This window comes from Diuraphis noxia, unplaced genomic scaffold (genome assembly GCF_037042655.1).
Source record: "Diuraphis noxia isolate RWA-SAM2 unplaced genomic scaffold, SU_Dnox_SAM2 contig0002, whole genome shotgun sequence".
Taxonomy (NCBI): domain Eukaryota; kingdom Metazoa; phylum Arthropoda; class Insecta; order Hemiptera; family Aphididae; genus Diuraphis; species Diuraphis noxia.
In genome coordinates, this window is record NW_028301712.1 from 47,407,784 (window position 1) to 47,433,626 (window position 25,843).

Here is a 25,843-nt window from a genome sequence, read left to right on the forward strand (position 1 = left end):
TCGAAGTAGTAATTAATTTTCAAGCCCCCCTTCCTCCATTGAAAAATCCTGCGTACACCACTGCTTAATAGGCACTCATTACTACATATAACGTATATCATCTATAAATCGAGTGGGAGGAAAGGGGATATAGTCCTTAAATATATTATACTATAAGGTACTTAAAGTAGCGTATAGTATTTATATCTTTATAAAACTGTTTTGTGCTTTATAGTTAAACTTGATCATGGTAGTTACGCAGTAATTTAAGCTGACGAATCATTGAATTCAAATTTAACACATCCATTAATCATTATTCAACTATAATGTACATTTGACCACAAGTCCACAACTGTACGTACAGTTATGTCTTATGTGGTTACATAGGTACTTGCTTGGTTACTTGCTTTTTATCACTCATTTTACTCGTGTTAATTTATTTTCTATGCATTTGCCTGTGTTTGACCACTGAATAACCATCCATTAACGATATTTTAATAGTTACCTAACATATTTATTTATTGGGTATAAAAATCGAATTCGACTACACAGTGCCCGGTTTCCATTAAAAGTTTTATACTTCTCAATGCAATTAATTTGCTTCTTAAAAGCATTTGCTATTTGGACTTTGGGTACTTTCAACAAAATGTTATAGCCGGAGCCTATATGATTGATACAGATGCTGCGTGTGGGCTACGTTTTGCTGTATGGGGGCTAGTGGGGCTACGTTATGTGAAAAGTGAAAACAGTACGGCACTACACGGCCTGAAGGCCTCCATGTGTGGTGATGCATAACATAAAAAAAGAATTGATTCAGCGACAAAGGATTGTTAAATTTTATTATTTGCGCCAGGATGGTAAAATGTCTATGAAATATAATATTGTATATTGTGTATATACAATATACCTATATGCATTATTAACCAACAATTTCTATATACCTACATCATAATACTTTCAAAATATTTTGGATAGTTTTGAGCTATTTATAAACGTAAGAAAATTTGATTTTTATGAGCTTTTTTAAATTATTGTTGATAAACATTTTTTCACCCGGTCAATAAAACTTGAAAATTTAATCCCAAGTTCCTCATAATTTGTTTGTGGGGATTAAAAAAAAGTTTGGCGTAAATTGATTACTATCTGAAGTTTGATTTTGACAAAATAAGAAAATTTGCAAATTTTTTTGATCCGGAAAATTTATGTCTCAGAATGAAAGTTCAATACAATATTCCTCATAACTTTTCCTACCTTAAAAGCTTTAAAAAAATACTAATTTTACCGAAAGTTCAATAATATTTTTTATGAATGTTTGTAGTTTTTAGTTTAAATTATTTCGACGTATGGACATTCAGCCGTAAATTAACAAGATATATTTTTATTTTCTTGTAATTTAAAAACGAATAACCGTAAACATTTGAAATTTTCATCAAAATAAATGTTTTTATCAATGGTTTTTTTTTTGCAATAATTATACCTATACAAAAATAATTTTTTATTAATATTATTATCATTTATTTTCAGAAATTATTCAGTTTTTATATATATTATATAATTCTCAAGCTCAACCGAATATAATTAATATAAGTGATAACTATAATAGTGTTAACGCTCATTGATTTAATACCTATAGCCACAAAAAAAAACACGACAATTCACGTTTTCAAATAAATACGATACTTGTATTATTTTTTTAAATTTTATGTATGAATAAAATTAATAAATACATATATTAATATTATTATTATAGGTGCCTACCTACTCGTTGCCCATCGGAGTATAAAAGGTGATATTATTAATTTAGATATTTATTTCAATTATTTTAAAATATATTATAGAACTATTCAGATACTTCAGGCATATAGGTACAATTATTATTAATATTAACATCACAACTCTCGTGATATTTTGTTAAAATTTAATTTATTTAAATTACCTATTTAAAATCACTAGTAACGACATCGAATTTTTTTCTCTCTCTGACCCTCACACAACATGCCAAAATTTATAATTACAATAATAATTATAATCATAATTTCAAAAATTAAAGTGAAATTACTGAAATTACATACTATAACATTTGATATGTGCGCATGGATCTAAAAGAGAAAAAATGCTGTAAAATCCTCATAAGGCGCCAATAACAAATTTCTAACCATATTATTTGTTATTTGCCTTAAAAATCTTTTATCAACTCATTCCCATTCATTTCATTTTCGATTTCTAGAGATTCATTGGACGGAAAGTCAGCTTTTTTGAAACAGTTTATGATTGTCGATGAAGACATTTCCTACACGAATAATGACAATAATATCCACCTTTTGTTTTAAATTTAAAGCTTTACGCGGTTCGGGAAGTGGCATTGCTAAGAAAAACATAATCCACTCTGACTGCAAACTGAATAAAAACGTTAGATACTAATGGACTATGGTTATCATTTATACGCATTGCAAAATTTATAACTGGATTTATTTATGTTAAATTGTATTAACTTTGTATTTAAACTTTATAAATTCAATAATTACCTAATCGATCATAATCTGGGGTTTCACTGAATTGTTTAATTGCGTTGTTTATGGATGCTGTTTCGTAGTATTTTTGTCCGTTATGAAATCGCCGGGGTAAATATTAGTGACCGTGTCCGTGATAAAAAGAGTCCGTTATAGACAGGTTGAAATACATTAGAATGCCTATCTTTTTGCTTGGACCTGGTCATTTTGTCGGTAAAGAGAGGTGTCCGTTAAGTCATGTTTCACCGTATTTAATTTTAAAACCCGTCTAGAATTATAATATTTATAATAAAATATTAATGATTTTGGAGCTTTCATTTATTTATTTTTTGTTTTCATGGGAAGCAAATAAAGTATTATTTTAGAAAGCAGTAATTAACAAAAATAAACGAAATATAGCATTGATGATTTTGGACGCCATTGACTGATAGTCATTTGTGATATATATTATTATTAGACCAATCCACGTATCGAATAAACTATTAGACATTTTCAATCAATTGCAGTTTGATAATATAACCAGTGGCGTAATTTGGCCATGTTTGTGGGGGGGATAAAATATTTTAACATTTCACCTATACGGCTATACCCCCCCTCCCATCAAAAAAAATAAAAAGTATTTATTATAAGCACCTTTCAGAATTCAGAGTAATATATTTATGTACACATGAGACATGGAATAAATTCCGATTAAGTGTACAAATCGATAAGTTATTTTTAGTTCAATAGGACTACGGAAAAATATTAGGATAGGATAAGATAGGACAGATATGACAATAGTCTTTCGATCGTCGTCGATCCACGATAAAATAATACTTTACTGCTCGGTGGTTTATTTTTGTACCACTGCACAATGCATAAACAAACTCAAAATTTACACAAAACAAATTCATATTGCAATAGTGATACTTATAAACTTGCGTGGCTGTATTTAAAACGAACAAGGTACGAAGTATTTATGTACAACTAGCATAAAGGATTTGTTTTTTTTGTATTATTTCTATAAAGTATAAAATATAGGCTATTTATAATAATATTAATTCGCCGAGGTATTTGATTTCTCAATATATACATTTATATAAAAAAAAAATAATAATATCATTAGATAATGAAGTACATAGGTATGTAGTTAATCAATCTTAAAAAAAAGGTCATGGGGGGGATACGACACCCAAATCCCCCCTGTAATTACGCTACTGAATATAACTAATGGCATTGGGAACTATAAAGAGGAATACCAGAAGTGTACAAAAAAAAACTTGAATCACGTTCAATAACGTAATTGGAAATCAAACACAACCGCCTATCATCAACTATATTCAATAGTTCATCATCTAGTGCTGACCAATCTGCGACTTTCCTTGCTACAAAACAAACGGATAATTAATATTTAATAATAAATAATAATAAAAACCATAAAGTAATATGATATGTGAATAAAATCTATCATATGTTATATAGTGGTCTACTTAGCCCCATGATTTAAATACTATCTTAAATCGTGCTTGGCCCGACTATTCGACAATTAAAAGTATGCATTATAATAATTACCTTATTTTTGATCGTGAAATAGCTAGACTAATCAGACTATCTGAAGGGCTGTATGTAAATACCAAACAACTCCATATTTTAAGAACAATATCCTGTGTCTAAAATAATAATTATTTTTTAACTTAATCAAATCTCAAATAATTTAAAAATAATAATTATTTTTATTCTGAATATTTTTTTCAAACGGAGTTTTCCGATTTTTTGCAAATAGCTCTTCAGTTTGTTTACTTGTCCAGTAATATAATAGCTATTTGACGATTAAAAGTATGCATTTTTTAATAATTAATGGTGCAATAATAATTGTTTTCAGAAATATGGAACATTTAGTTTATACTTAGTTCATTTATGGATAAAGGAATTTGAAAGGAGAGAGTTCATTTCTTTTTTAAATAAGACAATTGTTATGAAGGCGGTTTATCAAGATACACGCACTAGCTTAAATACCTACAATTTTATTACATTTAAGATATATTATAATATATATTTGTAAAATGATGACAAAAAAATCGATTATAGCAAAAATAAAATATGTACCTAGTTAATTAATTTTCTATATTCATCATGATATAAAAGGGGGATAGAGCTTCTAATCACATAATAACTTCTGATTGTTTTGAATTTTAACAGATTTGAAAGTGAGGTGAGGAAATAATTAAGAACACCTATATCCTACATATTTTGTGATTATTACATTTTCCATTAAAGGCTAATATTATCTTCTAGTAGGGTAATATAATTTTTGAGTAGGAACATACATAATACTATTGCAGATTAACAAAAACATTGGAGCTAAAATTATAAAAATAACTTTATGACATGGGTACTAGGTACACACTACCACGATATTATGGTTCATAGTTCATTGTGTATTGTTACATTAATAATAATAATATTGTTATAGAAATATTTTTTTTTATCGTAAATTAAACTTAAAATTTATATGTTTATGATATTGTCTATTAATTTATTTGAGAATTCATATTTATAATTACTCTGACATCCATTTCTCTAATAATAATTTTCATTTAAAACTTTTTTTCAATCGATTTTTTTGGCCATATTTTAGAGTGTTAAGGTATTTTTTTATCATTTTATGAAATTACATTTTCAGGGCCTTTCTTAAGAAATGCATCCTGAGCCCTTTAGTGCCAGGCCTACACTGAGTATGTGTTTAAATATACTATACGAAAGTATTTCTGTGTTTATTAGCTATATACAATAATATTAAAGCCAGTAGGGCGTGAACTTTTTTTAAAAAATGTAAATGAGGATCTGAAAAAAATTTGGTTGTACATTTTTGATTGAATATTTATTCTTTATAATTAGGTAGTGTCAAAATCTCAAAATAATAAAAACTTTGATATTAGATTTTGTATGTACCACCGAAATACGCCACTACCAATAGTACATGGACGAGGCTAAGCTTTTTTCCCGACTCATGGAAAATAGCAATTAGTATCACAATTCACAAACCTGGAAAACCAAAGAGTTCACCCAAAAGTTACAGACCAATAAGTCTACTTCCAACCCTATCAAAACTCTTAGAAAGAGTTTTGTTACACAGAATTAAACCACATCTAAAAATTATTCCACCACACCAATTTGGATTCTAACCGTTTCACTCAACAACCCACCAACTACGAAGGATCTCTGAAATCATTGTAAATGGTTACGAAAATGAAAAAATTACCACGGCAGCCTTCCTAGACATCGCAAGCATTCGATAAGGTCTGACACACTGGACTTATCACAAAAATAAAAACCCTTAACCTACCAATATATACTCTCATCATTTATAACAAATCGTTACTTCTATGTCAGAATAGGAACGGACTTATCACAAATACAAAGAATAAAGGCGGGTGTGCCACAAGGTTCAGTGCTTGGACCTACGTTATTTAACATATACTGCTACGATACACCAACGCCACAACAATGTCAACTAACAATGTTCACAGATGACACAACAATAATAACACAAAACCAAGCCTTAGAATCTTCAATAAGTGACTTACAAAACTTCCTAGACGAATTATCTTAATGGTTCTCAAAATGGAAACTAACACTAAACCCATCTAAAAGTGAAGCAAAAATATTTACCCTAAAAGGCTAAAAAAATACATGAACCGGACCTTAATACAAATTTACAACCAGGAAATCCAAAGGAGCAACAAAGATGACTCAGTGAAATATCTGGGACTATACACTTGGATGAAAAATTTAGCTGGAAAATACATATAAACCAAGGGTACACTAGGCTGAGAATATTGTACCCCCTACTAAACCACTACAGCTCAACTATATAGATGAAATGCTCTCTACTCCTATACACAGCAATAATAAGACCATACTTATAACCTACTCGTGTTCGGTATGGACATCAGCTTCACAAACAAAAATAAAAAAACTTCAAACTCTCCAAAATAAATTTTTAAGAATAGCCCTAAAGGCCCTACGGTTTATGACTTATGAGGAACAAACAACTCCACAATTATACGGGCCTACTACCATACCTTTCTGCATGGACAACGTAACAATTTAAAAATGTTCACGAAAAACTTCACAAAGCTAACGGAGCACTCCACTATAAAATTGGCAGAAGATTCGCGTCAACCTAAGATTAAAACCACGGCTACCACAGGATATACCTAATTGAACCCAAAGAAGACACCTCAGATTCAGACATGGATCTAGACATATAATTTAACCAAAAATTAGGAAAAACTTGTAAAAACTACTAAAAACTTATAAATACAATGTAAACAAATAATCGGAATTGTAAATTATGACATTGTAAAAACACTTGGTGTATTGACTATTGACACAATTAATAATAATAAAAAAAAAAAAAATCATGGATGAGCAATTGGACGGGTACATTTAAAGGTGGGTTATCCTGCAGTTCTACACATTGGCGCCACTACTGCAGGGACGAGTTCACGAGCATCCGTCGTTGATCGTTTGTGAGACGTAGACTTGTTCAACGCGTAATTCGTGCGGACAAGCAGTAGGACAGGACAGGACAGGTATGTAGTACCTAAAGTTGTAGTAGTAGTTGATAACGGGGTCCGGAAGGGTAGTTTGAAAGGGCGCCAAAACATTGCTCATGGAAAGGCGTACGTACCTGTTTTTCTTTTCGTTTGTCTAATACTTTATTGATTATACGAAATCAACGCAGCCATCTTGTATCGCGGTTTTTAATTTCCTGTGAGCTGTGACAATCACAACGGTGGTCTCGGTTTCTCGGACGTGAATCGTCCCGTCCACGAAAGAGCGGAGTTTGAGGATTAACGGGTATTTCGCATACCATATTTACAAGGAACCAGCGTGACAGCAGACAGACAGACTATGACTTCCACGTTTCGTTCGAGTGATATTCTCCAGCAGATGGACTTCGCCATGATCGGCACCCACTTCGCTTCCGGCCCGCTGCAAATCGACCAGGATTTCGCGGGTATCAGCGGCGTACACTTCAACGGCAGTGGGTCGCAACAGTACGGCAACGATGGTGAGGTGACGCTACAGCCCAACGGCATGCCACCGTCGTGGCAGAGCATCGCTGCGCCCGGATCGACCGTGGCCGATTATCTGTCTCATTTGCCGGCCACGCTCACTCTGCACCACTTCCTCAAGTACTCGGGAGAGGCCGTCTGCAAGGACTCGCGTGACGAGGCGAAACCCCCGAAGAAGAGGAAAAAACAAGGCAGACAAGTGAGCGCCGCGGCAGCCTCTGCAGCCAGTGACCGCTGTCCGCCTACGACGACCACGACCACGATATCGTCGTCGTCTCAGGTCAAGCCAAAGCCGGGTCAGATACGGATTACGAGCTGTGCGGATGGAACCACAATGTTCGGATGTCCAGAGTGCCGGGCCGAGTACTTGGACAAGCATCTGCTGGAGGAACACCTGGGCACACATGCAACGGAACGGCGGTTCGTGTGCGATATCTGCGGTGCAGGGTTGAAGCGAAAGGACCACCTGACGAGACACAGACAGAGCCACAGTTCAGAAAGGCCGTATGCCTGTACGGTGTGTGGCAAAGCGTTCAAGCGTAAGGAGCAACTAACCTTGCACAAGGTGGTGCACACAGGTGAGAAGAGGCATGCTTGTATAGAGTGTGGCCGTGCGTTTTACAGGAAAGATCACTTGAGAAAGCACGCTAGGAGTCATGCGGCTAGAAGGGATAAAAGTGGTGGACAGACGTGTTAGACGAATAAATGACGAAAATGAAAACGATTTAACCACAAAAAGATTTGCCAATTTGTTTATTAATTTTCATCCGTGTACATATTACAATACAATATTATGTATATTATATTCAACTCTTGCAAATACTGTCGCTTATAAACTAATATTAAAGTACTATACGTGAGTGCATTATATAATGTCATTGACATTATAATATTAAATATACCATTACCAAATTATTATTATGAATTTGTAAATATTATGCATCATGTTGTTAGTCATTATCAATGTTTTCCTTATTATTAAACATCTGTATTATAAAAACAATGAAACTATTTTCATTAGCTGTAATTATATTTCACCAGATAATATAATGTAGAAATAATGAATTAATCATAAATGTAAAATTATATTGTATAATATATTATCATTATTTGAACACACTTTTAATATTTAAACTATGTTGAAAGATAAAATGATATTTGAATGTACAGTATTTTATCCATATTTATCTTTGGATGTACAAGTTCAAATATATATATATACATAAATATAAACGTGTTTATTAAACATTCACTTTTTTTTTCCACCCCAACCCCACAGACCTTTCACAAAACCAGAAATTCCTTCTTTATTAGCTGGGTCAGAAACTGGTTGTTGTTTCTTGAACGCTGGGAGATTAACAAAGTTCAATGCCACATCAAAGAACAATGGCTTGCACGGTATTTCTTCCATTTCAGGTGGTACTTTGATGACATTTGGATCTTTACCTAATACACTAGAATCTTCATAGTATTCATCCAAACGTTTTGTTAAAGGCATCTAAAGGAGGTAAAATTTAAAATAAAATTGATGTTGAATAATAAACACTTATACTAAAATACTACCTTTTGCAGTTTAGCATTTTTCAAACTATCCAATTCTTCCTCATTATCTTGTTCGAGCACACTTTGAGCATGAGCACAGTATTTAGAAGACTCTATGGTATTCACCAAGTTACTCAATCGCGTCTTCAAATCATCATCAACTTGATTGATAGCAGAAGAAATGTGAAGTAATGCTCTTTCATACATGGCCATTGTATCCCTCCAACGATGCAGAGTACTTAAACTCTGACCAATATAATAACATCTATAAAAGAAACACCATCATTTAGAATAAGATTAGAAAGAATGTATAGAAAGGTACTGTGATGAAAGATTTTATAAATACCTAAATGCTTTGTAAGCTTTAGCTTTAATGATTAATTTTTCTTGAAAATCTGAGTCATCTTCTAAACCAGGCAATTGTTGTTCTTCCAAAATATTTTGTATCAAAATCTCATATAATCTTGTAACGTCTTGAAGTTTCTTACTTCCCTATATTACAGTAATAATTATTAATAAATAACAAAAAGCATATAATCCAAAAGAATACACATATATTATAGTAGGTATCAATAAAAATTATTTTAAAACACCAAATTTAACTTACAATAGTTCCTTGTTTTCCATCATTTTCTAATGCACTTTCAATTAGCAACAAATTACGTTGAATTGATCTTTCCAAACGAATGAATGACAAATAAGTATGAAGATACTGTAATGACGATGCCGAAGAAGTGGAAGAACCATCCATTTTCTGGAATTAAAATGTATATTAATCAATTCAAATCCAAAAATACAAATGTAAAGTAATATTAAATAACCGACCTGTTCAGTTTTAATATCATCTCTTATTGCTAGCATAGCATCTTTACAGTCCATCAAATGTTGTTCCAATGAATCACTCTTTTCAGCTAATGTAGTGCATTTGTCCAACAAACTATTAAAATCACGGTTGGCTAATAAGAATGTCCTTACACGAGAATTCTTTACAGGCACTGTACGATTCCTCCAAGTAACTTCACTTAATGAGTCTCTTGTTTGCGCCATCAAAGTCTATATAAATATATAACATAAATGTATAGTTATGATATCCTCTATTATACTAATATTAAGTAACTAACATCCAATGTCACTAATAAATCTCCTTGTGCTTGATTACGCAAGTGTAATAGTTGATTAACATCTGTCTCATTTCCAATGTTATAAGCACAGAAACGTAAGCTTGGTTCTAACTCTTCATAACGATTTCTATATAAAATAGCATCTTCTTCGTTTAATGCAGATGCTAATTTTTCATAAATCATTCTGAAAAAAAAAATTGAAAGTGAGGTATATAAAAATGATTAGTTAAAAGGTTTTAAAATTTCACATACAGTTATTGGATTTATAACTGAAATTACATGATGTCTAAATAACATGAAAATATCAATGATTTATAAAAAGTGATATTTTAGCTTACTGAGCCTTTTTTAAGTTTTCTATAGCTGGTTTCCATTCTTGTAATTCAAATTGCAACATTCCTTCACACCAAGCTACATAAGCTTGAGTTTCTAGTTGAGTACGAGCATCAAATTTTTCAGACTAAAATATTTTTATTTTTATTTAAAACAAATCAGTTAGGAATAAAATATGAGGTGTGGTAAGTAAACAACGAGAATTTTTAATTTAAAAACATTTTTTAATACACTAAGTTCTGTTACAACGAACTCCAAGGGACCGATTTTTTTTCTCATTATAACAAAATTTTGAAAATTTAATAAAAAGAAATTTAAAAACATTATGTGATTTAAATACAAATTGTAAGTAAATATGTAATAAAAAAATAATTTAAATGTAAATAATTTGGGGAAAAAATAAATAACTTTATTATAAATAATTGACAGTTTTAACAAATGTAATACGGTCACACATAATGACAATTTAATGGCTTGATAATTTCGTAAAACCGTATGCTTGTTATCTTCAGATTAAATTAAGAAGGGAAATACATATATTTTAAACTGCACAAATAGTTTGTTGTATCAGGATTATTAAAAATCAATCATTTCGTTATATTGAGATTAGTTTAACATTGTTTTAATAGCTTTTTGGCAGGGGACTTCTATGACTTTCTTTGTAACAGGATTTTTCGTTTTATTGGTATTTGTTGTAACGGGAACTTACTGTATTTTTACAATGATTACCCGTGCCTACACAGTAAACTCCTGCTAGTCTAACACACTTGGCCCAACGTTCTAACCATTTCTGGAAACATCTCTAGAAGTCTTTTCAGAAGTTAAACTCTTTAACACCGATGTTACAGCAAGTTAAATGTTTTCCCGATCCTCATAGTGAGGTTCATTCATTAGTTCCTTCAATTTTTGAAATAGCCAGAAGTCCAGTGGAATCAGATAGGGCTAAACGGTTGATGGTGGAGGGTTATTATGTTCTTATTGGTCAAAAACTATTTAACTTTTATTGATGTGTTAGTAGGTGCATTGTCGTGGTGAAGGATCCAATCATTTTTAGCTAATTCCAGGCTTATATGATACATTATATGGCACAATCGCTTAAGAACTTCAATGTAATATACTGAAGTCATCGTTCGACCCTTAGGAAGAAATTTTCGGTGCACAATACCCCTAATATCGAAGAAACAGAAGAGCATTGTCTTAATTTGGTTTTGAGACATCCGGTCTTTCGTGGCACATTCCTCTCCTCTTTAACCCATTGTTTACTCTGTCGACGAGTCTCGGTGTCATATTGATATACCCAGCTTTCATCTGCCATGATAATTGAATTCATCCGGTCATGCCCTTCACTCTGAATTCGTTGCAAAAAGTCCTCACAACTCAAATTTTTGTACGTCATGACACTACACTACTAACTTTTAAAAACCGCCGAGCACAAAATCTAACACAGATCACTATCAAACTTGGCAGACTTTTGAACTTAGTCAACAAATTTTTAAGATGTCAGAGTAACCACTTAGAAACTAGAAACAAATTCTCGTTATTTAATTGCCACATCTCGTATATAACAAACATGTAAGTTTAAATATCTAAAACTATTTTAGTAATTTACTATTTGAAATACTTTTAATACAAATACATATAATAACTTTACCTATATATTACAATTTTCCAATAAATTTTATATTTTTTGAATGTCTAGTTTGTATTATTTTAGATGATGATCAACTAATTGGTTAAAATAAATTCGGTAATGTACTAATGTACTATTAATGTTAATAGCTTTTTTATTTTTATTAATATTTTATTAATTTTGTTTGGCCATACTTTATTGGATTAAAATATTGAATCACGATAATCACGATGTTTTTAGTGGCTAGGAGTGTTAATATAAATCTATGGTATAGATAATATTTATAATTTTATAAAAAAATATTTTTTTAATAAATATAGAATTATAGGAACATTTTAACTCTTTCCGGCACAAGAATTTCAATAAAATAAATACCATACCTGCACACAAATTGAAATTTTCAAAAATAACTTTTATTAATAAAATTAACATTTTTTACACTTTAAAATGTTAAAAAAAAACACAATTTTTTTTTGTAACTTTTTGTTCACTTGCTGTATTAGGTGGGATGACATATGTCCCGCTGTGAATGAAAGGTTATACACCTAAAATAATAAATACTTTTACATTTTTTTCTTACATAATATATAACAGTTGATAATTAATTAATTAATATCTAATAAATTTTAATCATTAAATCATACTTTTTAAATATTGTGAAATTCGGCAAAACAGTTTCTGGTCTTCCCTAAGCATAGAGGAACTTCACAAATTGAACATATCCAGTCGGTTCTTACTTCTTTTTGTTTTGAACTGCAATTGTTGCACCTTCTCCTCGTCGATCTTTGTGGTTGATGAGCTGACTGTTCTAAGCGGACTTCTTTGGGTACTGATGGACTTCCTTTTTTTTAAATGTTTAGGTGTGACTGGTGAATCTGATAAGCTACGACGTTTTTCAACTAAAGTTTTAGCAACCAGATCTCTTGATACGTGACGACGAAATTCTTTCATACTCATATTTTCGTTAGTTATATTTATATCATTGTACAGAATCCGAGCATTAACAACTGTAGCATCAAAAAAAAAGAAAAAATACGGTGCCACCATTTTTGGCTTTTCCTATCAATTTGATAGGTTTTTTTATTTTGGTCAAATTTATCAACACAATTCATGTTAGAATTATAATCTTGTAATACAATTGGGCACGGAACCATAGAGACAGTTCCATCTTTTGCCTTACGTTTTACTTGAGTTACAATTTTAGGGTCATGGAAATTTGACAATAAATTTACAATTCTTTTATCTTTCCACTTTATAATTGATACATTATTTTGATCACTTATTGCCCAATCATAATCGCCAATTTTTAATTTTGAATCCGGTTTCATTTTTGGTAAATATTTTCGTGACGAATTTATAGTTCCACATGCATAGATTCCTTTTGTTTTTAAATAATTTAATAAAGGGACACTTGTAAAATAATTATCCATGTATAAATAATGGTTTTTATTTTGTATCGGTAGAGACAAATTTTTTACAACACTACCTCCGAGATCTTTTTGAACAACGTCACCAACTTTTCCTATATATAAATCAAAATTCCATAGGTATCCTTTCTGATCCACTAAAGACCAAACTTTATAGCCCCGTTTTATAGGTTTTTTGGGCATGTACTGTTTTATAGTAGATCTCCCTTTAAATTTTATCATTGATTCATCAACTGTGACAATACGGTGTGGATTGTAATATGTTTGGAAATTTCGTTTGATTTTTGTTAAAAAAGGTCTGACTTTATAAAGTTTATCATATCCCGGTTCACCTCGTTTTGGCATCATCACATTATTATTTATGTGTAGTGTCGAAAGTAACCATCCGAAGCGATTAACTGTCATCAAACTACTGATATACGAGTCATGGAGATCTGGTTGCGATGACCAATAATCCCTATAGCTGGGCATACGTTTTATACCCATCAACAAATTTATACCAAAAAAAGTCTTTAGCTCTTGAATATTAGTCTGAGTATGAGGTTTTCCAGTTTTCTGACTTCTTTGGAACGAATATAAGTTTGTTTGTTCAACTATCATGTTCATTATTTCGTCAGAAAATAAATAATTAAAAATTGAAAAAGGTGTATGACATCGAAATCTATCAACAGAATCACTGGGCCCTTCTAAGCTTTCAAAATTTGACAATGGAGGCCATATTGTAGTCGTATTTTTTGACCAATTTGGGGGCACAAATTCAAATTCTACTGTTTCAGTTATAATTTCATCCATAACTGGAGTGATGTTTTTTGAATTATTTTTTTCGGTAGTTGTTGGTGGATCGAAAAGGGCACGAGAAATTGTTTTTTTATTTTTATTGTTTTTAGTTACAGTACTTTTTTTAGCAAAATTAATTACTAGTATATTTGAGTTTAATTTTGATGTGCTACGAGTTTTTTTAGGACTAGGTAAAGTTAAAAGATTGCCATCATTTAAACATAATATTTCTACAAACTCATTACCTTCTTCATTTTCGTCAGATGAACTACTTTCGACGACTTCAATGGCTTTTTGCTGAGGTGGTAAATAATCTTGGTCATCAAAATCGTCTATATCAGTGAGACTGTTGTCATCAGAAGGTATATCTTCAAAAAGATAGTCCACAATATTACTTTCATTCAGATTAGAACTCATTATAATTCAATAAAGTATTCGAAATATAAAAAAAATAAAAACGACCCAACCGGCACCACGGGTTAAAATTTAAACCGCTACAATTATTGATATATCATGAAAACTAATAATATTATAATCATTATTATTACATACACGAAGAAAATACAATTTTATTTATGAAATGAAACAAGTCCGGAGTAATTCGACCTTCGGAATCGACTGATATGTACAATTGAATATTATATTCAGAAAAACGAACTGTTGACAAAATCGGAATTCCATTATCGTGTAAAATTAGCTGAAAAACCTATAAATATGTCTTGTATTATTTTTAAATTAGTTTAATATTAGTAACCATGTGTATATTAATAGTACACGGAAAATAATATCCATTTATAGTATTAGAATAAAATACGTTTAGAGGTGGGTTATTTTTTGTACCGCCGTGCTGGATCGGTCGACATTTTGGTGGGATAAACGTTATCCCACCGTGCCGGAAAGAGTTAAAATGTAAACTTGTTAGGTACATTTCTGAATGGAGAAATTAATGCATGTTTTATAGTAGAAAAAAATGCTTAAGAGGACGCTACACCTGCGTGTGTTGTCTATGTATTATATACTATCTACATACTATTGTAATTATTATAATATGATTAAAAGATTACAATAAAAGTAAAATTTTTGGCAAAAATTAAATCAATCAAACCTAAAAGCGTCCTTTAAAATATTAAAATTAATTATAACTCTTATATATATATATATATATATACATTTTCCATACATATTCTTTATAATATTAGTCAGTTAATTTTAAGTCAAAATAAAGAATAACCTCAAAAACACCTGATTCAAATATGGTTTCAAAAATAAATACTGAACTAAAACTAGTTTAACTGTGTACAGCATTACTAGAGTTCAATATTTTAAATGTGCATTAGATTATACCCTAGCTCACAGGTGCCCAAACTTTTTATAATATGACCCATTTTGGGAAATTTTTTACAAAATCTAAAAATTTAATGTTATCAGAATAAACTATCACAATGTATATTTGAACATAATATACAATAATTTTACCTCACAAAGCTTTTGAAGTTGTATCGCATAACTAGTAGCTTTTCTTAATCTAGACACCAAATGAAATTTTTTTCTTGGTTCTGTATTAGCTTCAACTCTTAATTGCATTGCATAACTCCATGCTCTTTCAGCTAACATCAATGGTATGTATACAGCTCTAAATTATACACAAGGTAATTATAAAGTTATTGACTATTTTTATAGATATGAATTTTATACCTTTCATCTGTCAGATTGGATTCGGTAACATTTTTCTTACGAAAATGTCTTCGATCTCCCTGTTGTAAATGCATTACTTTTCGTAAACGTCTAATACGCCGGGTGCAATAACCTCTACAAATTAAAAATGAATAATTGAGTATTTTTTTAAATGCTAAAAAGATATTATTGTTTAACATTTTTAACATCTACCTATATCTTTGATAATCATTGTGTCTTAAGCCATGCTGCTGTTGGGCTTCCTTAATAATCTTTAATACTGTTAGGATATTATTAAGGAATATTTTAATTAAATATAAGTATTGAGTTTTTTTTTAAATTTCATTAAACTTAATATTAACTCAATTTGTTCAATGTATTATAATAGATGGATAACTGCTGTTAGCCGTTAGGTATATAATACAACCAAATAAAAACGTATCTTACACACAATTCTAGTTGTATAACCAAATTAGTTTTTAGCCATACATAGGTCATATTATTATAAGTTATACAATTTAATCAATAGCACATGATGAGGTACAGTGGAAGCAACAGTGGATCTGAATGTTTTCAAAAAAACAAAAATAAAAGTATTTATAAATACAAATCAAGTATAAAAATCGCTTTATCATATTATATTACAAATAGTTCGTAGATTAATTAGTATGACATTTTGCATAAAATCCTTTTCACAAGTTATTATTATTGACCATTGCCATACACAAGGCGTAAAGATAAACTGTTATAATATAGAAAGGATACTTTCAACTGAAAATATGGGAATTTTCTTTTCTTCATTTTCCGGTGCATTCTCTTTGTTGTTCTCGTTGGTGACAATTTGGTTAGACATTGTGCCTGACATTACTGTCTACTTGTTCCGGAAAAAAAAAATTATAATGAACTTGTAATAACAGTTATTATTATTATCATTTATTTATTTGGTTTTAAAATGTAAAAATAAGTTAAAATCGATATGAATTTCAAAGATTACAAACTTCAAACTTACTCGTCTTAGTGTCTTACACAACAATTATAATATACGACACACGTTCACAACTTTCGAATAATATCAATATGTTACATAAACGTGTAATCAAAAATAAATTGAAGATCGAGTTAAGTGATTACCAATTGCAAAACTAGATACAAAATATTTCGTAACGTGACAAATTATTAGTAGTGTAGTCGTGTAGGTACGTGTTAAGAAAATAAGAAAACGTTGTTGGACACGCCATAATACCATACAACTATTACTACTGGTCACTGGACGACGTGCAATCTGTTCCATCTTCCATATGGTTCATTATCAGACTTATTATCGGACAACCGGGCACCAATCATGAATCACACTGGCCATGCAGACATGGTTTTCGTCGTGAAACGCAACTAAGAAACGTTTTGTTTGTTTCACCACGGTCTTGGGTTATCTCATTATTATCGGTAATATTTGATATTACGCCTATCACTGAAATTTTAAATAATTTTTTCGACTTTGAATGAAAAAAGTAAAAAATAAAAATGTACATTTGTACTTTGTAGACATAATTATTAATTGATATTGAGTTCAATTAAAATCCAAAAAATGGAATAAAAATTGTTCGTGAATATTTACTGCTTATCAGAGGTATTATTTATTACGTTTCATAATTAATTTTAAGTTAAAATATGATTGCAGATGCTGAGAAGTACATACTGTGTAATGTGTATAATGTCCTCTACACTTTTTTAGGTCTGAGCAGTTTCAAATATGTTCTTGACTAGATGGCAAAAGAGATTATTCTTAAAAAAGTTGAATCGTTGGTCGATTAGCCTCAGCAGTTGTGATTGTATCCGTTCTCATTCTACTATAAATCATGAGTCTGTTCTTCCGACCCAAGCACAAGTTGTGATATGTGGTACAGGGGTTGTGGCCAATTCTCTGGCCTATCATTTAGTGGAAAATGGTTGGTCAGATATTGTACTCATTGACCAGGGAAAGTATGTATTTTTATTGAGCGCCAAATTAAATATTTTGTAAACCAATGTTTACTTAGGCCATGTGGAGGGACATCACATTTTGGTTCTGGAACTTTGGGCTTATTCAAACCGATTGCTGAACGCAATATAATTATGTACAGTATTAAGTTATACAGGCAGTTAGAAGCTAAGGGGTATGATATTGGTATGTTTTTGTCAAATAAAAGTGTTGCCTGTTTTTCTTATAATATTGAAATTTAATTTGCATTCAGGTTTAAAACAATGTGGTAGTTTAAATTTAGCACAAACTAAAGACAGAATGATAGCACTAAAAAGGAGGATTGCATATAGTTCGCCTACTGGATTGCACTGCGAGGTATAATATAAGTTTTAGTTTTATTTTTTAAAATACCGCCTCTTATACCCAAAAATTTATAATTTTAATAGATGCTGGGAAAAAATGAACTGAAAAGATTACATCCATTTTTAAATACTGATGATTTAGAAGGTGGAGTATGGGTCCCTGAAGATGGAGTGGCAGACCCTCAAGCTATATGCAAATCATTAGCTAAATTAGCTTCTGAAGGTGGGGCTCATTATGTTACTAACTGTCATATTCAGAAAGTTGTAACTGAAGAAGATCGAATTAAGGGTGTTGATACTAGTCGAGGGTTTATCTATTGTGAATATTTTGTGAACTGTGCTGGAATGGTAAGATTACTTTTTTAATTTTATGTTTTGCAATATCTAAGGTTAATGATAAATTATTTATTTTAGTGGGCAAGAGAAGTAGGAAATTTATGTTCTCCTAAGGTTAGAGTGCCTGTATACCCAGCTGAACACTTTTACGTTACAACTAGTCCGTTGCCTGGAATAGGTGTCGATTTACCATGTATTAGAGATTTTGATTCTCATATTTATGCCAGAGAATATAATTCTGGATTCCTAGTTGGCGGATTTGAAAAAACTGCTAAGCCTGCTTTTCTTAATATGAAGTTAATACCACCTGATTGGAAAAAAGATATGCCTTTAGATTGGAACCATTTTAGTAAGTTGACTATAAAATGGAGAATGTAACATAATTTAAATTAAATTTGTTTTAGTGCCATATTGGGAAAAAGCAATATCTCGAATTCCAATTCTTAAAGATGCTGTTTATCCAACGTTGGCAAACTCTCCAGATACATTTACACCAAATGGAAAATGGATTTTGGGAGAAACACCAGAAGTAAATTATTTTATAATGTTTAATTAAATTCTTTATAAATTGTGAGTAAGAACAAAATATTGATGAGTAACAAAACAAATAACTCTATGCTATATGATTCAAACATACTATTATTTTATGACAAATAGTAATAATTATATTTTTTATTTGTGTAAATTATTATGTACCTATTACATAAACTGTAAAATACAATTACCAAAAATATAATGTAACTATAAGATTCAAAAACACAGTTTATAAATTGTTTTTTAAATAAAAATATTTTTATGAAAGAGCCATGAATTTAACAATATTGCTTATAAATAAACAGAAGTTTTTTTTTTGTTTTTGGCCGCCAAAGACATTCACTTATATAAGAATTAAAGAATCTAAAATTGACTGATTGGTTCTTGAATGTCTTTTATTTTGTTCTTTAGCCGATAGTGTAATAATAGAATTGGTATTACCTCGCCGCTGCTGGCCGTTTGAGTACAATAACCGAAAAGTACCCTATTTTAATTAATATTAATTATTAATGAATATATTAATTTACAAATGGAGGAGGAAATTATCCAAATACATTTTTTTCAAGTTCAACTGTACATATTATGTAATAATAATAACATAATATTCTATTATAATATGAAAAATGTAGTCTTAAAATTTGCAAAAATATGCCAAGTAATAAAAATTAAATATTTCGAATATTGAACCAAACTTTTACATATTAATTAGGTGTCAAATTGTATGTCCATTGTGTATATAAACTACTATGAATATTTGTTCTATATTAAGGACTTATGATTAAAATATTAATTTTTATTTGGTATTTAAGTGACTTAACAATTGTTTTTAGATTGACAACTATTTTGTAGCTGTTGGAATGAATGGCAATCCATTACAAGGAGCTGGGGGTATAGGAAAAGCTATGGCTGAATGGATCATAGAAGGAAAACCAACACAAGAACACTTAGCTTTTGATGTACAGCGGTTTTTAGACCTCCATAATAATAGAATGTACTTGCAAGAACGTACAAAGGAAGTAGTTGGCAGGTATTATTTTTAAATGGGTAATTTTATATTATTAATAACTCTAATAATGCTTTTAAAATATATAAAAAATAAATCTATTGCACACTCTTAGATTTTCTGAATATTTAAAAATGGGTTTCTTAAATTTTTAAGAAGTCTAAATGTTTTGCTATAATTAACCTTATAAGTTATAACTTTACACAACTATTGAAATTTTTGAAGTGAATAATAATGATAAATTTATTGTATTTGTAACTAAAAATTATTAAATTTTCATCTGTTTGTTTAATTAAATGTAATGATTTAAAAGTTTTCCTTATATCTTGTTTGTAAATTTATTGTTCAAGACATTATTCAATACCATATCCTCATCAAAATGAATATAAGAATGCTAGAAAGTTACGGTGTTCACCATTATTCAGCGTTTTGGAAAAAAGAGGAGCAGTTTTTGGTACTCGAATGGGATATGAACGACCATTGTACTTTGACACAACATACAATGGTATATAAAACTATATTTAAATAGGAAAAAATTTTCATTACTTGAAAGATTAAACAAAACTGTATTTATGTAAAATATAAATATAATAAAACATTTTAACAGGAAAAGGATCTCCTCCAGAAATGCCACCAGGTACATTTTATAAACCAAAATTCTTTGACTTTATGTTGGAAGAATATCATGCTTGCAGAGAAACCGTTGGAATTATAGATATGTCTTCATTTTCTAAAATGAAAATTCAGGTATTTTATATTTGACATCAATTTTTAAAATTTTTTTCCATGTAAACATTACTTATTGAATTAGTTCTTAGATCAAACAGTATTATATAATGTAATAATTATTTTTATATATATACATTAAGGGAAAACAAGATATGAATGATGATGCCGAGGTAAACATACCATATTTAATATGTATGTACTTAAAAATAGTTTTTACTCAAGTCTAATGTGTCTTCTTTTAATGCATAATTTCTAGTCTCAATGTAATGGAGTTGTTGATTGGTTACAATCTTTGTGTACAAATGATGTAAATATTCCTGTTGGCGGTATTGTCCACACCGGAATGTTGAATGAAAGAGGTGGTTACGAAAACGATTGTTTATTAGTGCGTGAACGGGAAAATTGGTGAGAAATGAAAATAATTGATTAAGAACCTTACTAAGTTTTTGAGGAAATATTTAACTATTTAAACTCATATTTTAACTGAAGATTTATTTATTTGTTTAACTATTTACTTGTAGTTATTTAATGGTATCACCAACAAGCCAACAAACCAGAGTTTTAGATTGGCTTAAAGACCATTTACCTAAAGATGAATCAATTCAGCTAGCAGACATAACTTCGATGTATACTGTTGTTAACATAATTGGTCCTAAAGCAGGCGCTTTGATATCCGAACTGTCACAAACTGATGTTGACATTAATGTACAACCTTTCACCTATAAGGCAAGTTAACAGTTATGTAAAATAAAATAAAGTTACGGTTAGTAATTCATTTGTTGTAATTTAATTTTTAGACTGTAAACATTGGTTACGCTTCTGATGTTATGATGATGGCTTTTACACATACTGGTGAACCTGGATTTTGTCTGTATATACCATCTGAATATGCCCTGCATGTGTATGATCGTTTAATTACTGTTGGATTCGACTATGGAATTAGGGATGTTGGCAGTTTAACACAACGATTCATGAGGATTGAGAAATTTATACCGTTTTGGGCGGAAGATTTAACTCGTGACACTACACCATTTGAAGCAGGATGCAATCATGTTGTAAAACTTGATGTATGTGATCATATAATATGTTTTAAATCATCACCCAAATCTCTATAAGGTCATTTTTAATTATATTGTCTTTTTCTTTAAACAGAAAGAATATTTTATTGGAAAATTTGCACTACAACGTCAAAAAGATCAAGGAATTACCAAAAAACTAGTTATGTTTATCTTAGATGACTTAGATCCTGATAAGGATATATGGTCCTGGGGATTGGAACCTATTTACAGAAATGGTAAATTTGTTGGAACTGTAACATCAGCTGGGTGAGTGTAGCTAAGACAAATAATATTATTAATCAAAAATATCATTTTTATTTTAAATTTCACCTATATATTATTAAAAGGTTACCATCGTACTTCATAACTAAGAGGATATAATAACCGCAAGAATTGTATTTGTCTTACAAGCAAATAACAAGAATTTCTATGCTTATCAGTTACGTTTAGAATTAAGAGTTAATTGACCTATTATCAAATTTAAAGCTAAGATAAATCTAAACTCAGACTTTTTATTGAAAAGCTAGCAATGAGTATCTAAAAATATCTAAAAATTGTCAATTATTTGTACATCTTAGAATATTCATTACTCAAATTAAATTATGATAAAAGGTCTATGAGATTGTCTAGATAATAATCTTACCTTAAAAATTTAATGGAAATCAGTTAACTCCAAATTTTAAACTAATGTAGTGAATAGTGATCTGCTGAGCATAACATTTTACATGTTAACATGTTATACACTAATGAAATGTGACAACACATGTTGGTATCATGTCCTCTTAACAAATAAGGAATTTTAATATTACATTCAACTACCTCTAAGGTTATGCATATATTTACTTTATTTCAGATATGGTTTCACGATGGAAAAATTAGTATGTTTGGCATACATTCGACAGCCTTTTACAGATAATCGTAATAGAAATCACATGGTTATCACAAATGATTATATATTGTCTCCAACAGCAAAATATGAAATTGATATAGCTGGAACTAGGTTTCCAGTTACTCCAAAAATACATACCCCATGTATAAATATAAATATGAAGAAAGTTTCAGATGATTCGCAATATGTACCAAAAGTGATTTCTCAAATACCAAGGAACTAAAATTATTTTTTTTATAAACATTTTAGATTTTAGGCTTAATGATGTAAATTAAAAAATAATTACTGCATAAAATAAAAATATTAAAAACCTCATATTTTAGGTATTGTATTGAAATAATAAAATTAAAATATCATGTTGAACATTTTTATTGAGTTATAATTATAAAAGTCAAACAAAATACACCACCACTAATCACTTCTTCTTCTTTCCTTTACCCTTCTTATCTACGGCTTTTTTTGCCGCATCTGGATTTTCTGCAGCTTCTTTGGCTTTCTTGGCTTTGATACCAATCAATTTGGCTTCAAGTCTTGCCTGAAATTATATAACATTAAATTAGAAACATTTTCAATACTCTGAATCACAATTTAAAAGATATATTTATGTAGATATATCTTTAATGTTTTAAATTATGTAAAATAAATCAATGTTAAAAGAGACGTGGAAAACATTGAACTAGAGATACCACGGAGAGTAGTGGCAGAAAATAGAGATAGATGGAGAGAAATTTGTTTAGCGGTATGGTCTCAATGACCGAAAACCAAAAAAAAAAAAAAAATAAAAATAGATCAATGTAATAGATTCAATTTAAACATTTTGAATGTTACCCAGGACATTAACAAATAAAACCAATAATTAATTGTATAGCAATAATCTAAATTGTTGATATAGAATTTCTATATAGTTTTCCGGGAATTCGTTAGTTATGTATCTGTTTAAATATCAAATACATTGTTTTGTTATTTATAAGAATAATTAGAAGTTTTTCAAGTTAAGATAATTATATTTTGTTTTTAGAAAAGTAAGTACCTCCTACTCTTTTGGTTAGTTGATTATTGAAATTTATATTTTGGAATTTAAACATGATCACAGTTCATCTTCATAAAGGGGAAAATTAAAATAATTAGTATTCAGTATTTACTATTAATAGCTTATTTAGTTCATACCTAATATGAATAATAAAAAAACAACACACAAACAGTTCTAGAAAACTTGTAAGTTGCCTCTTTAAATTTTAGTAACCAATATAAAGGTAATTGATGTTTACCGTTCAACAAAAAAGTAACAAACTTAAAAAAATTAATGATTAACTCAATGAAAATACAACATCCCAAAGTAAGTTAATACTTCATATAAATTTAAAAAAAAAAAAAAAAAAACAAGAATTATAAAAGTGGTCCGTAAAATTATCAATCCAAATTATAACAATTTATGTCTATAAGATAGTCTTAAAGCACTTAAAAAATAAGTGATGAGTAATGACTAACCTATATGTAATTTAAATTTAAAACAAATTATTACAATTTAATTTTGTACAACTTGACTCAAGAACCACTCATGTGAGAAACCAAAATGGTTGAGAGTAGCTCCATTAAGGATTGTACATTTGATATTTTACTCAATTGATATAATGAATGTCAGTTTGCTCTTATTTACATTTTTGTAAGGTACAAAAATTTATTTTAGAAGAAACAAAATAATTGATAATTTTGCACACCTATGACTCGCACGTTTATATAGAAGCAAAATGTGGATTTTAAAAATGTGCGTAAATAATTGAGTTAAATAATATTATTTTTCTTACCTGGCAAATAGCATTGAAAGCATTGAATTTCTTCTCATCTTCAGTGATAGCTCGTGCTTCAGGTTCTTTGCTAACAGACTGTTGGATGGGTAATACGACTCCCTTAAATTGGGTAGCTGTCTTGCATTCTTCTTCCTGTACAATAACGACAAACATCAGTAATAACCCAATGTTAAAAATAAACAAAATGATTTAAATATACGCACAGTAGCTTCACCCTTCTTAATCTTGTTGGTCTTGCTCTTGAGTGGGAACAAAATCAATTTGGAACGGTACTCCTTCAAACGTTCAATGTTTACTTGCAACGATTCTACACTCTTGTTCCGGCGCCTAGGGTCTACAGCAATGCCAATGGTACGGGCATAGTGTTTATTTAAACCAGCACCCTAATAAATTGTCAGGACAAATGAGTTGATATACATAATTTAATACTATCAAATAAAATTACCTTCAGCTCTTGCAGAGTAAAACCACGTCCGGCACGGACTTTAGTGTGGTATCGCAAAGTTGGGCAATGCACAACCGGTCGCAAAGGCCCCGCAGATGGTTTAGGTGCCAACTGTTTGGCCTTCTTGATTCGGTTCTGGTGACGCCTGTATTTGCGAGCTGGTTGATTGAACCAGGTCTTAATGTAGCGTTGCCAATCTTTGTGAAAATGCCCATTTGGGATCATATTATTTCCACTCGGAGCCATTTTGATGACTTTTGTAGTTAACTACCTGTATCCTAAACAAATACAAAAAACCATTCATTCAAAATACAATTGCGGATCGCAACTAAAGGTACCCCCAGGGCAAGGTAGGGTGATAAAAAAAATAAAAATAAATAAGCAACTATGAGGGAGTCTAATATTTGTACGACGTGTTTAATTGAATACGTACAAGAAATATTGAGAAAGATCGATGAAATAATTTCTAGGATTCAAATGGATAAAATAAAATAATATGGCATGTACTCACCGAAACGAAGGGAATATATACGGTCCACAGGGAATGAACGAATAGAAAAGGAACGTTGTTTGTTTGGTAGTCGTAGTTGATAGGAGTTATCGGGTATTGGCTAACCTAAAAATGACGAGCTATGATCGTTTTATGTTGTTGGCACTGGTTTT

At 30.2% G+C, this 25,843-nt stretch overlaps 4 protein-coding genes across 8 annotated transcripts; 2 read left to right on the forward strand and 2 right to left on the reverse strand.

Annotated features, from left to right (window-relative positions):
* The first annotated feature begins 7,196 nt into the window (after window positions 1-7,196).
* On the forward strand, window positions 7,197-8,300 carry LOC107164445 (uncharacterized). The gene has a single exon (XM_015512279.2). It carries the CDS (start codon window positions 7,389-7,391, stop codon window positions 8,247-8,249), a length of 861 nt encoding a protein of 286 aa, XP_015367765.2. The 5' UTR covers window positions 7,197-7,388; the 3' UTR covers window positions 8,250-8,300.
* Window positions 8,301-8,630: 330 nt separating this feature from the next.
* Window positions 8,631-17,309, reverse strand: Srp68 (signal recognition particle 68). 2 transcript variants are annotated; one of them, XM_089221081.1, is made up of 12 exons: window positions 17,066-17,309; window positions 16,822-16,927; window positions 16,270-16,336; window positions 16,078-16,191; window positions 15,859-16,015; window positions 10,554-10,675; window positions 10,216-10,399; window positions 9,920-10,147; window positions 9,702-9,848; window positions 9,441-9,586; window positions 9,116-9,359; window positions 8,631-9,050 (listed from the first exon to the last, which is right to left on the reverse strand). In XM_089221081.1, the coding sequence occupies exons 2-12, from the start codon at window positions 16,919-16,921 to the stop codon at window positions 8,802-8,804; spliced, it is 1,758 nt and encodes a 585-aa protein (XP_089077207.1). In that variant the 5' UTR covers window positions 16,922-16,927; window positions 17,066-17,309; the 3' UTR covers window positions 8,631-8,801. The 2 variants fall into 2 exon arrangements, with proteins under 2 accessions (XP_089077207.1, XP_089077208.1); XM_089221082.1 differs by having other exon boundaries at window positions 16,822-16,930.
* A 179-nt stretch (window positions 17,310-17,488) lies between these two features.
* LOC107164446 (pyruvate dehydrogenase phosphatase regulatory subunit, mitochondrial-like) lies at window positions 17,489-23,292 on the forward strand. Of its 3 annotated transcripts, XM_089221078.1 has the most exons (16): window positions 17,489-17,683; window positions 17,789-18,036; window positions 18,093-18,220; window positions 18,288-18,391; window positions 18,463-18,726; window positions 18,793-19,063; window positions 19,119-19,243; window positions 20,079-20,275; window positions 20,602-20,756; window positions 20,859-20,998; window positions 21,121-21,150; window positions 21,237-21,385; window positions 21,502-21,706; window positions 21,778-22,047; window positions 22,133-22,305; window positions 22,892-23,292. In XM_089221078.1, exons 2-16 carry the CDS (start codon window positions 17,807-17,809, stop codon window positions 23,148-23,150), a joined length of 2,700 nt encoding a protein of 899 aa, XP_089077204.1. In that variant the 5' UTR covers window positions 17,489-17,683; window positions 17,789-17,806; the 3' UTR covers window positions 23,151-23,292. The 3 variants fall into 3 exon arrangements, with proteins under 3 accessions (XP_089077204.1, XP_089077205.1, XP_089077206.1); XM_089221079.1 differs by lacking the exon at window positions 21,121-21,150; XM_089221080.1 differs by lacking the exons at window positions 17,489-17,683; window positions 17,789-18,036 and having other exon boundaries at window positions 18,093-18,209.
* Window positions 23,281-25,836, reverse strand: RpL13 (ribosomal protein L13). Of its 2 annotated transcripts, none has more exons than XM_089221084.1 (5): window positions 25,692-25,836; window positions 25,181-25,458; window positions 24,939-25,118; window positions 24,733-24,867; window positions 23,281-23,462 (listed from the first exon to the last, which is right to left on the reverse strand). In XM_089221084.1, the coding sequence occupies exons 2-5, from the start codon at window positions 25,424-25,426 to the stop codon at window positions 23,343-23,345; spliced, it is 681 nt and encodes a 226-aa protein (XP_089077210.1). In that variant the 5' UTR covers window positions 25,427-25,458; window positions 25,692-25,836; the 3' UTR covers window positions 23,281-23,342. The 2 variants fall into 2 exon arrangements, with proteins under 2 accessions (XP_089077210.1, XP_089077211.1); XM_089221085.1 differs by lacking the exon at window positions 25,692-25,836 and adding an exon at window positions 25,614-25,634.
* Window positions 25,837-25,843: the final 7 nt, after the last annotated feature.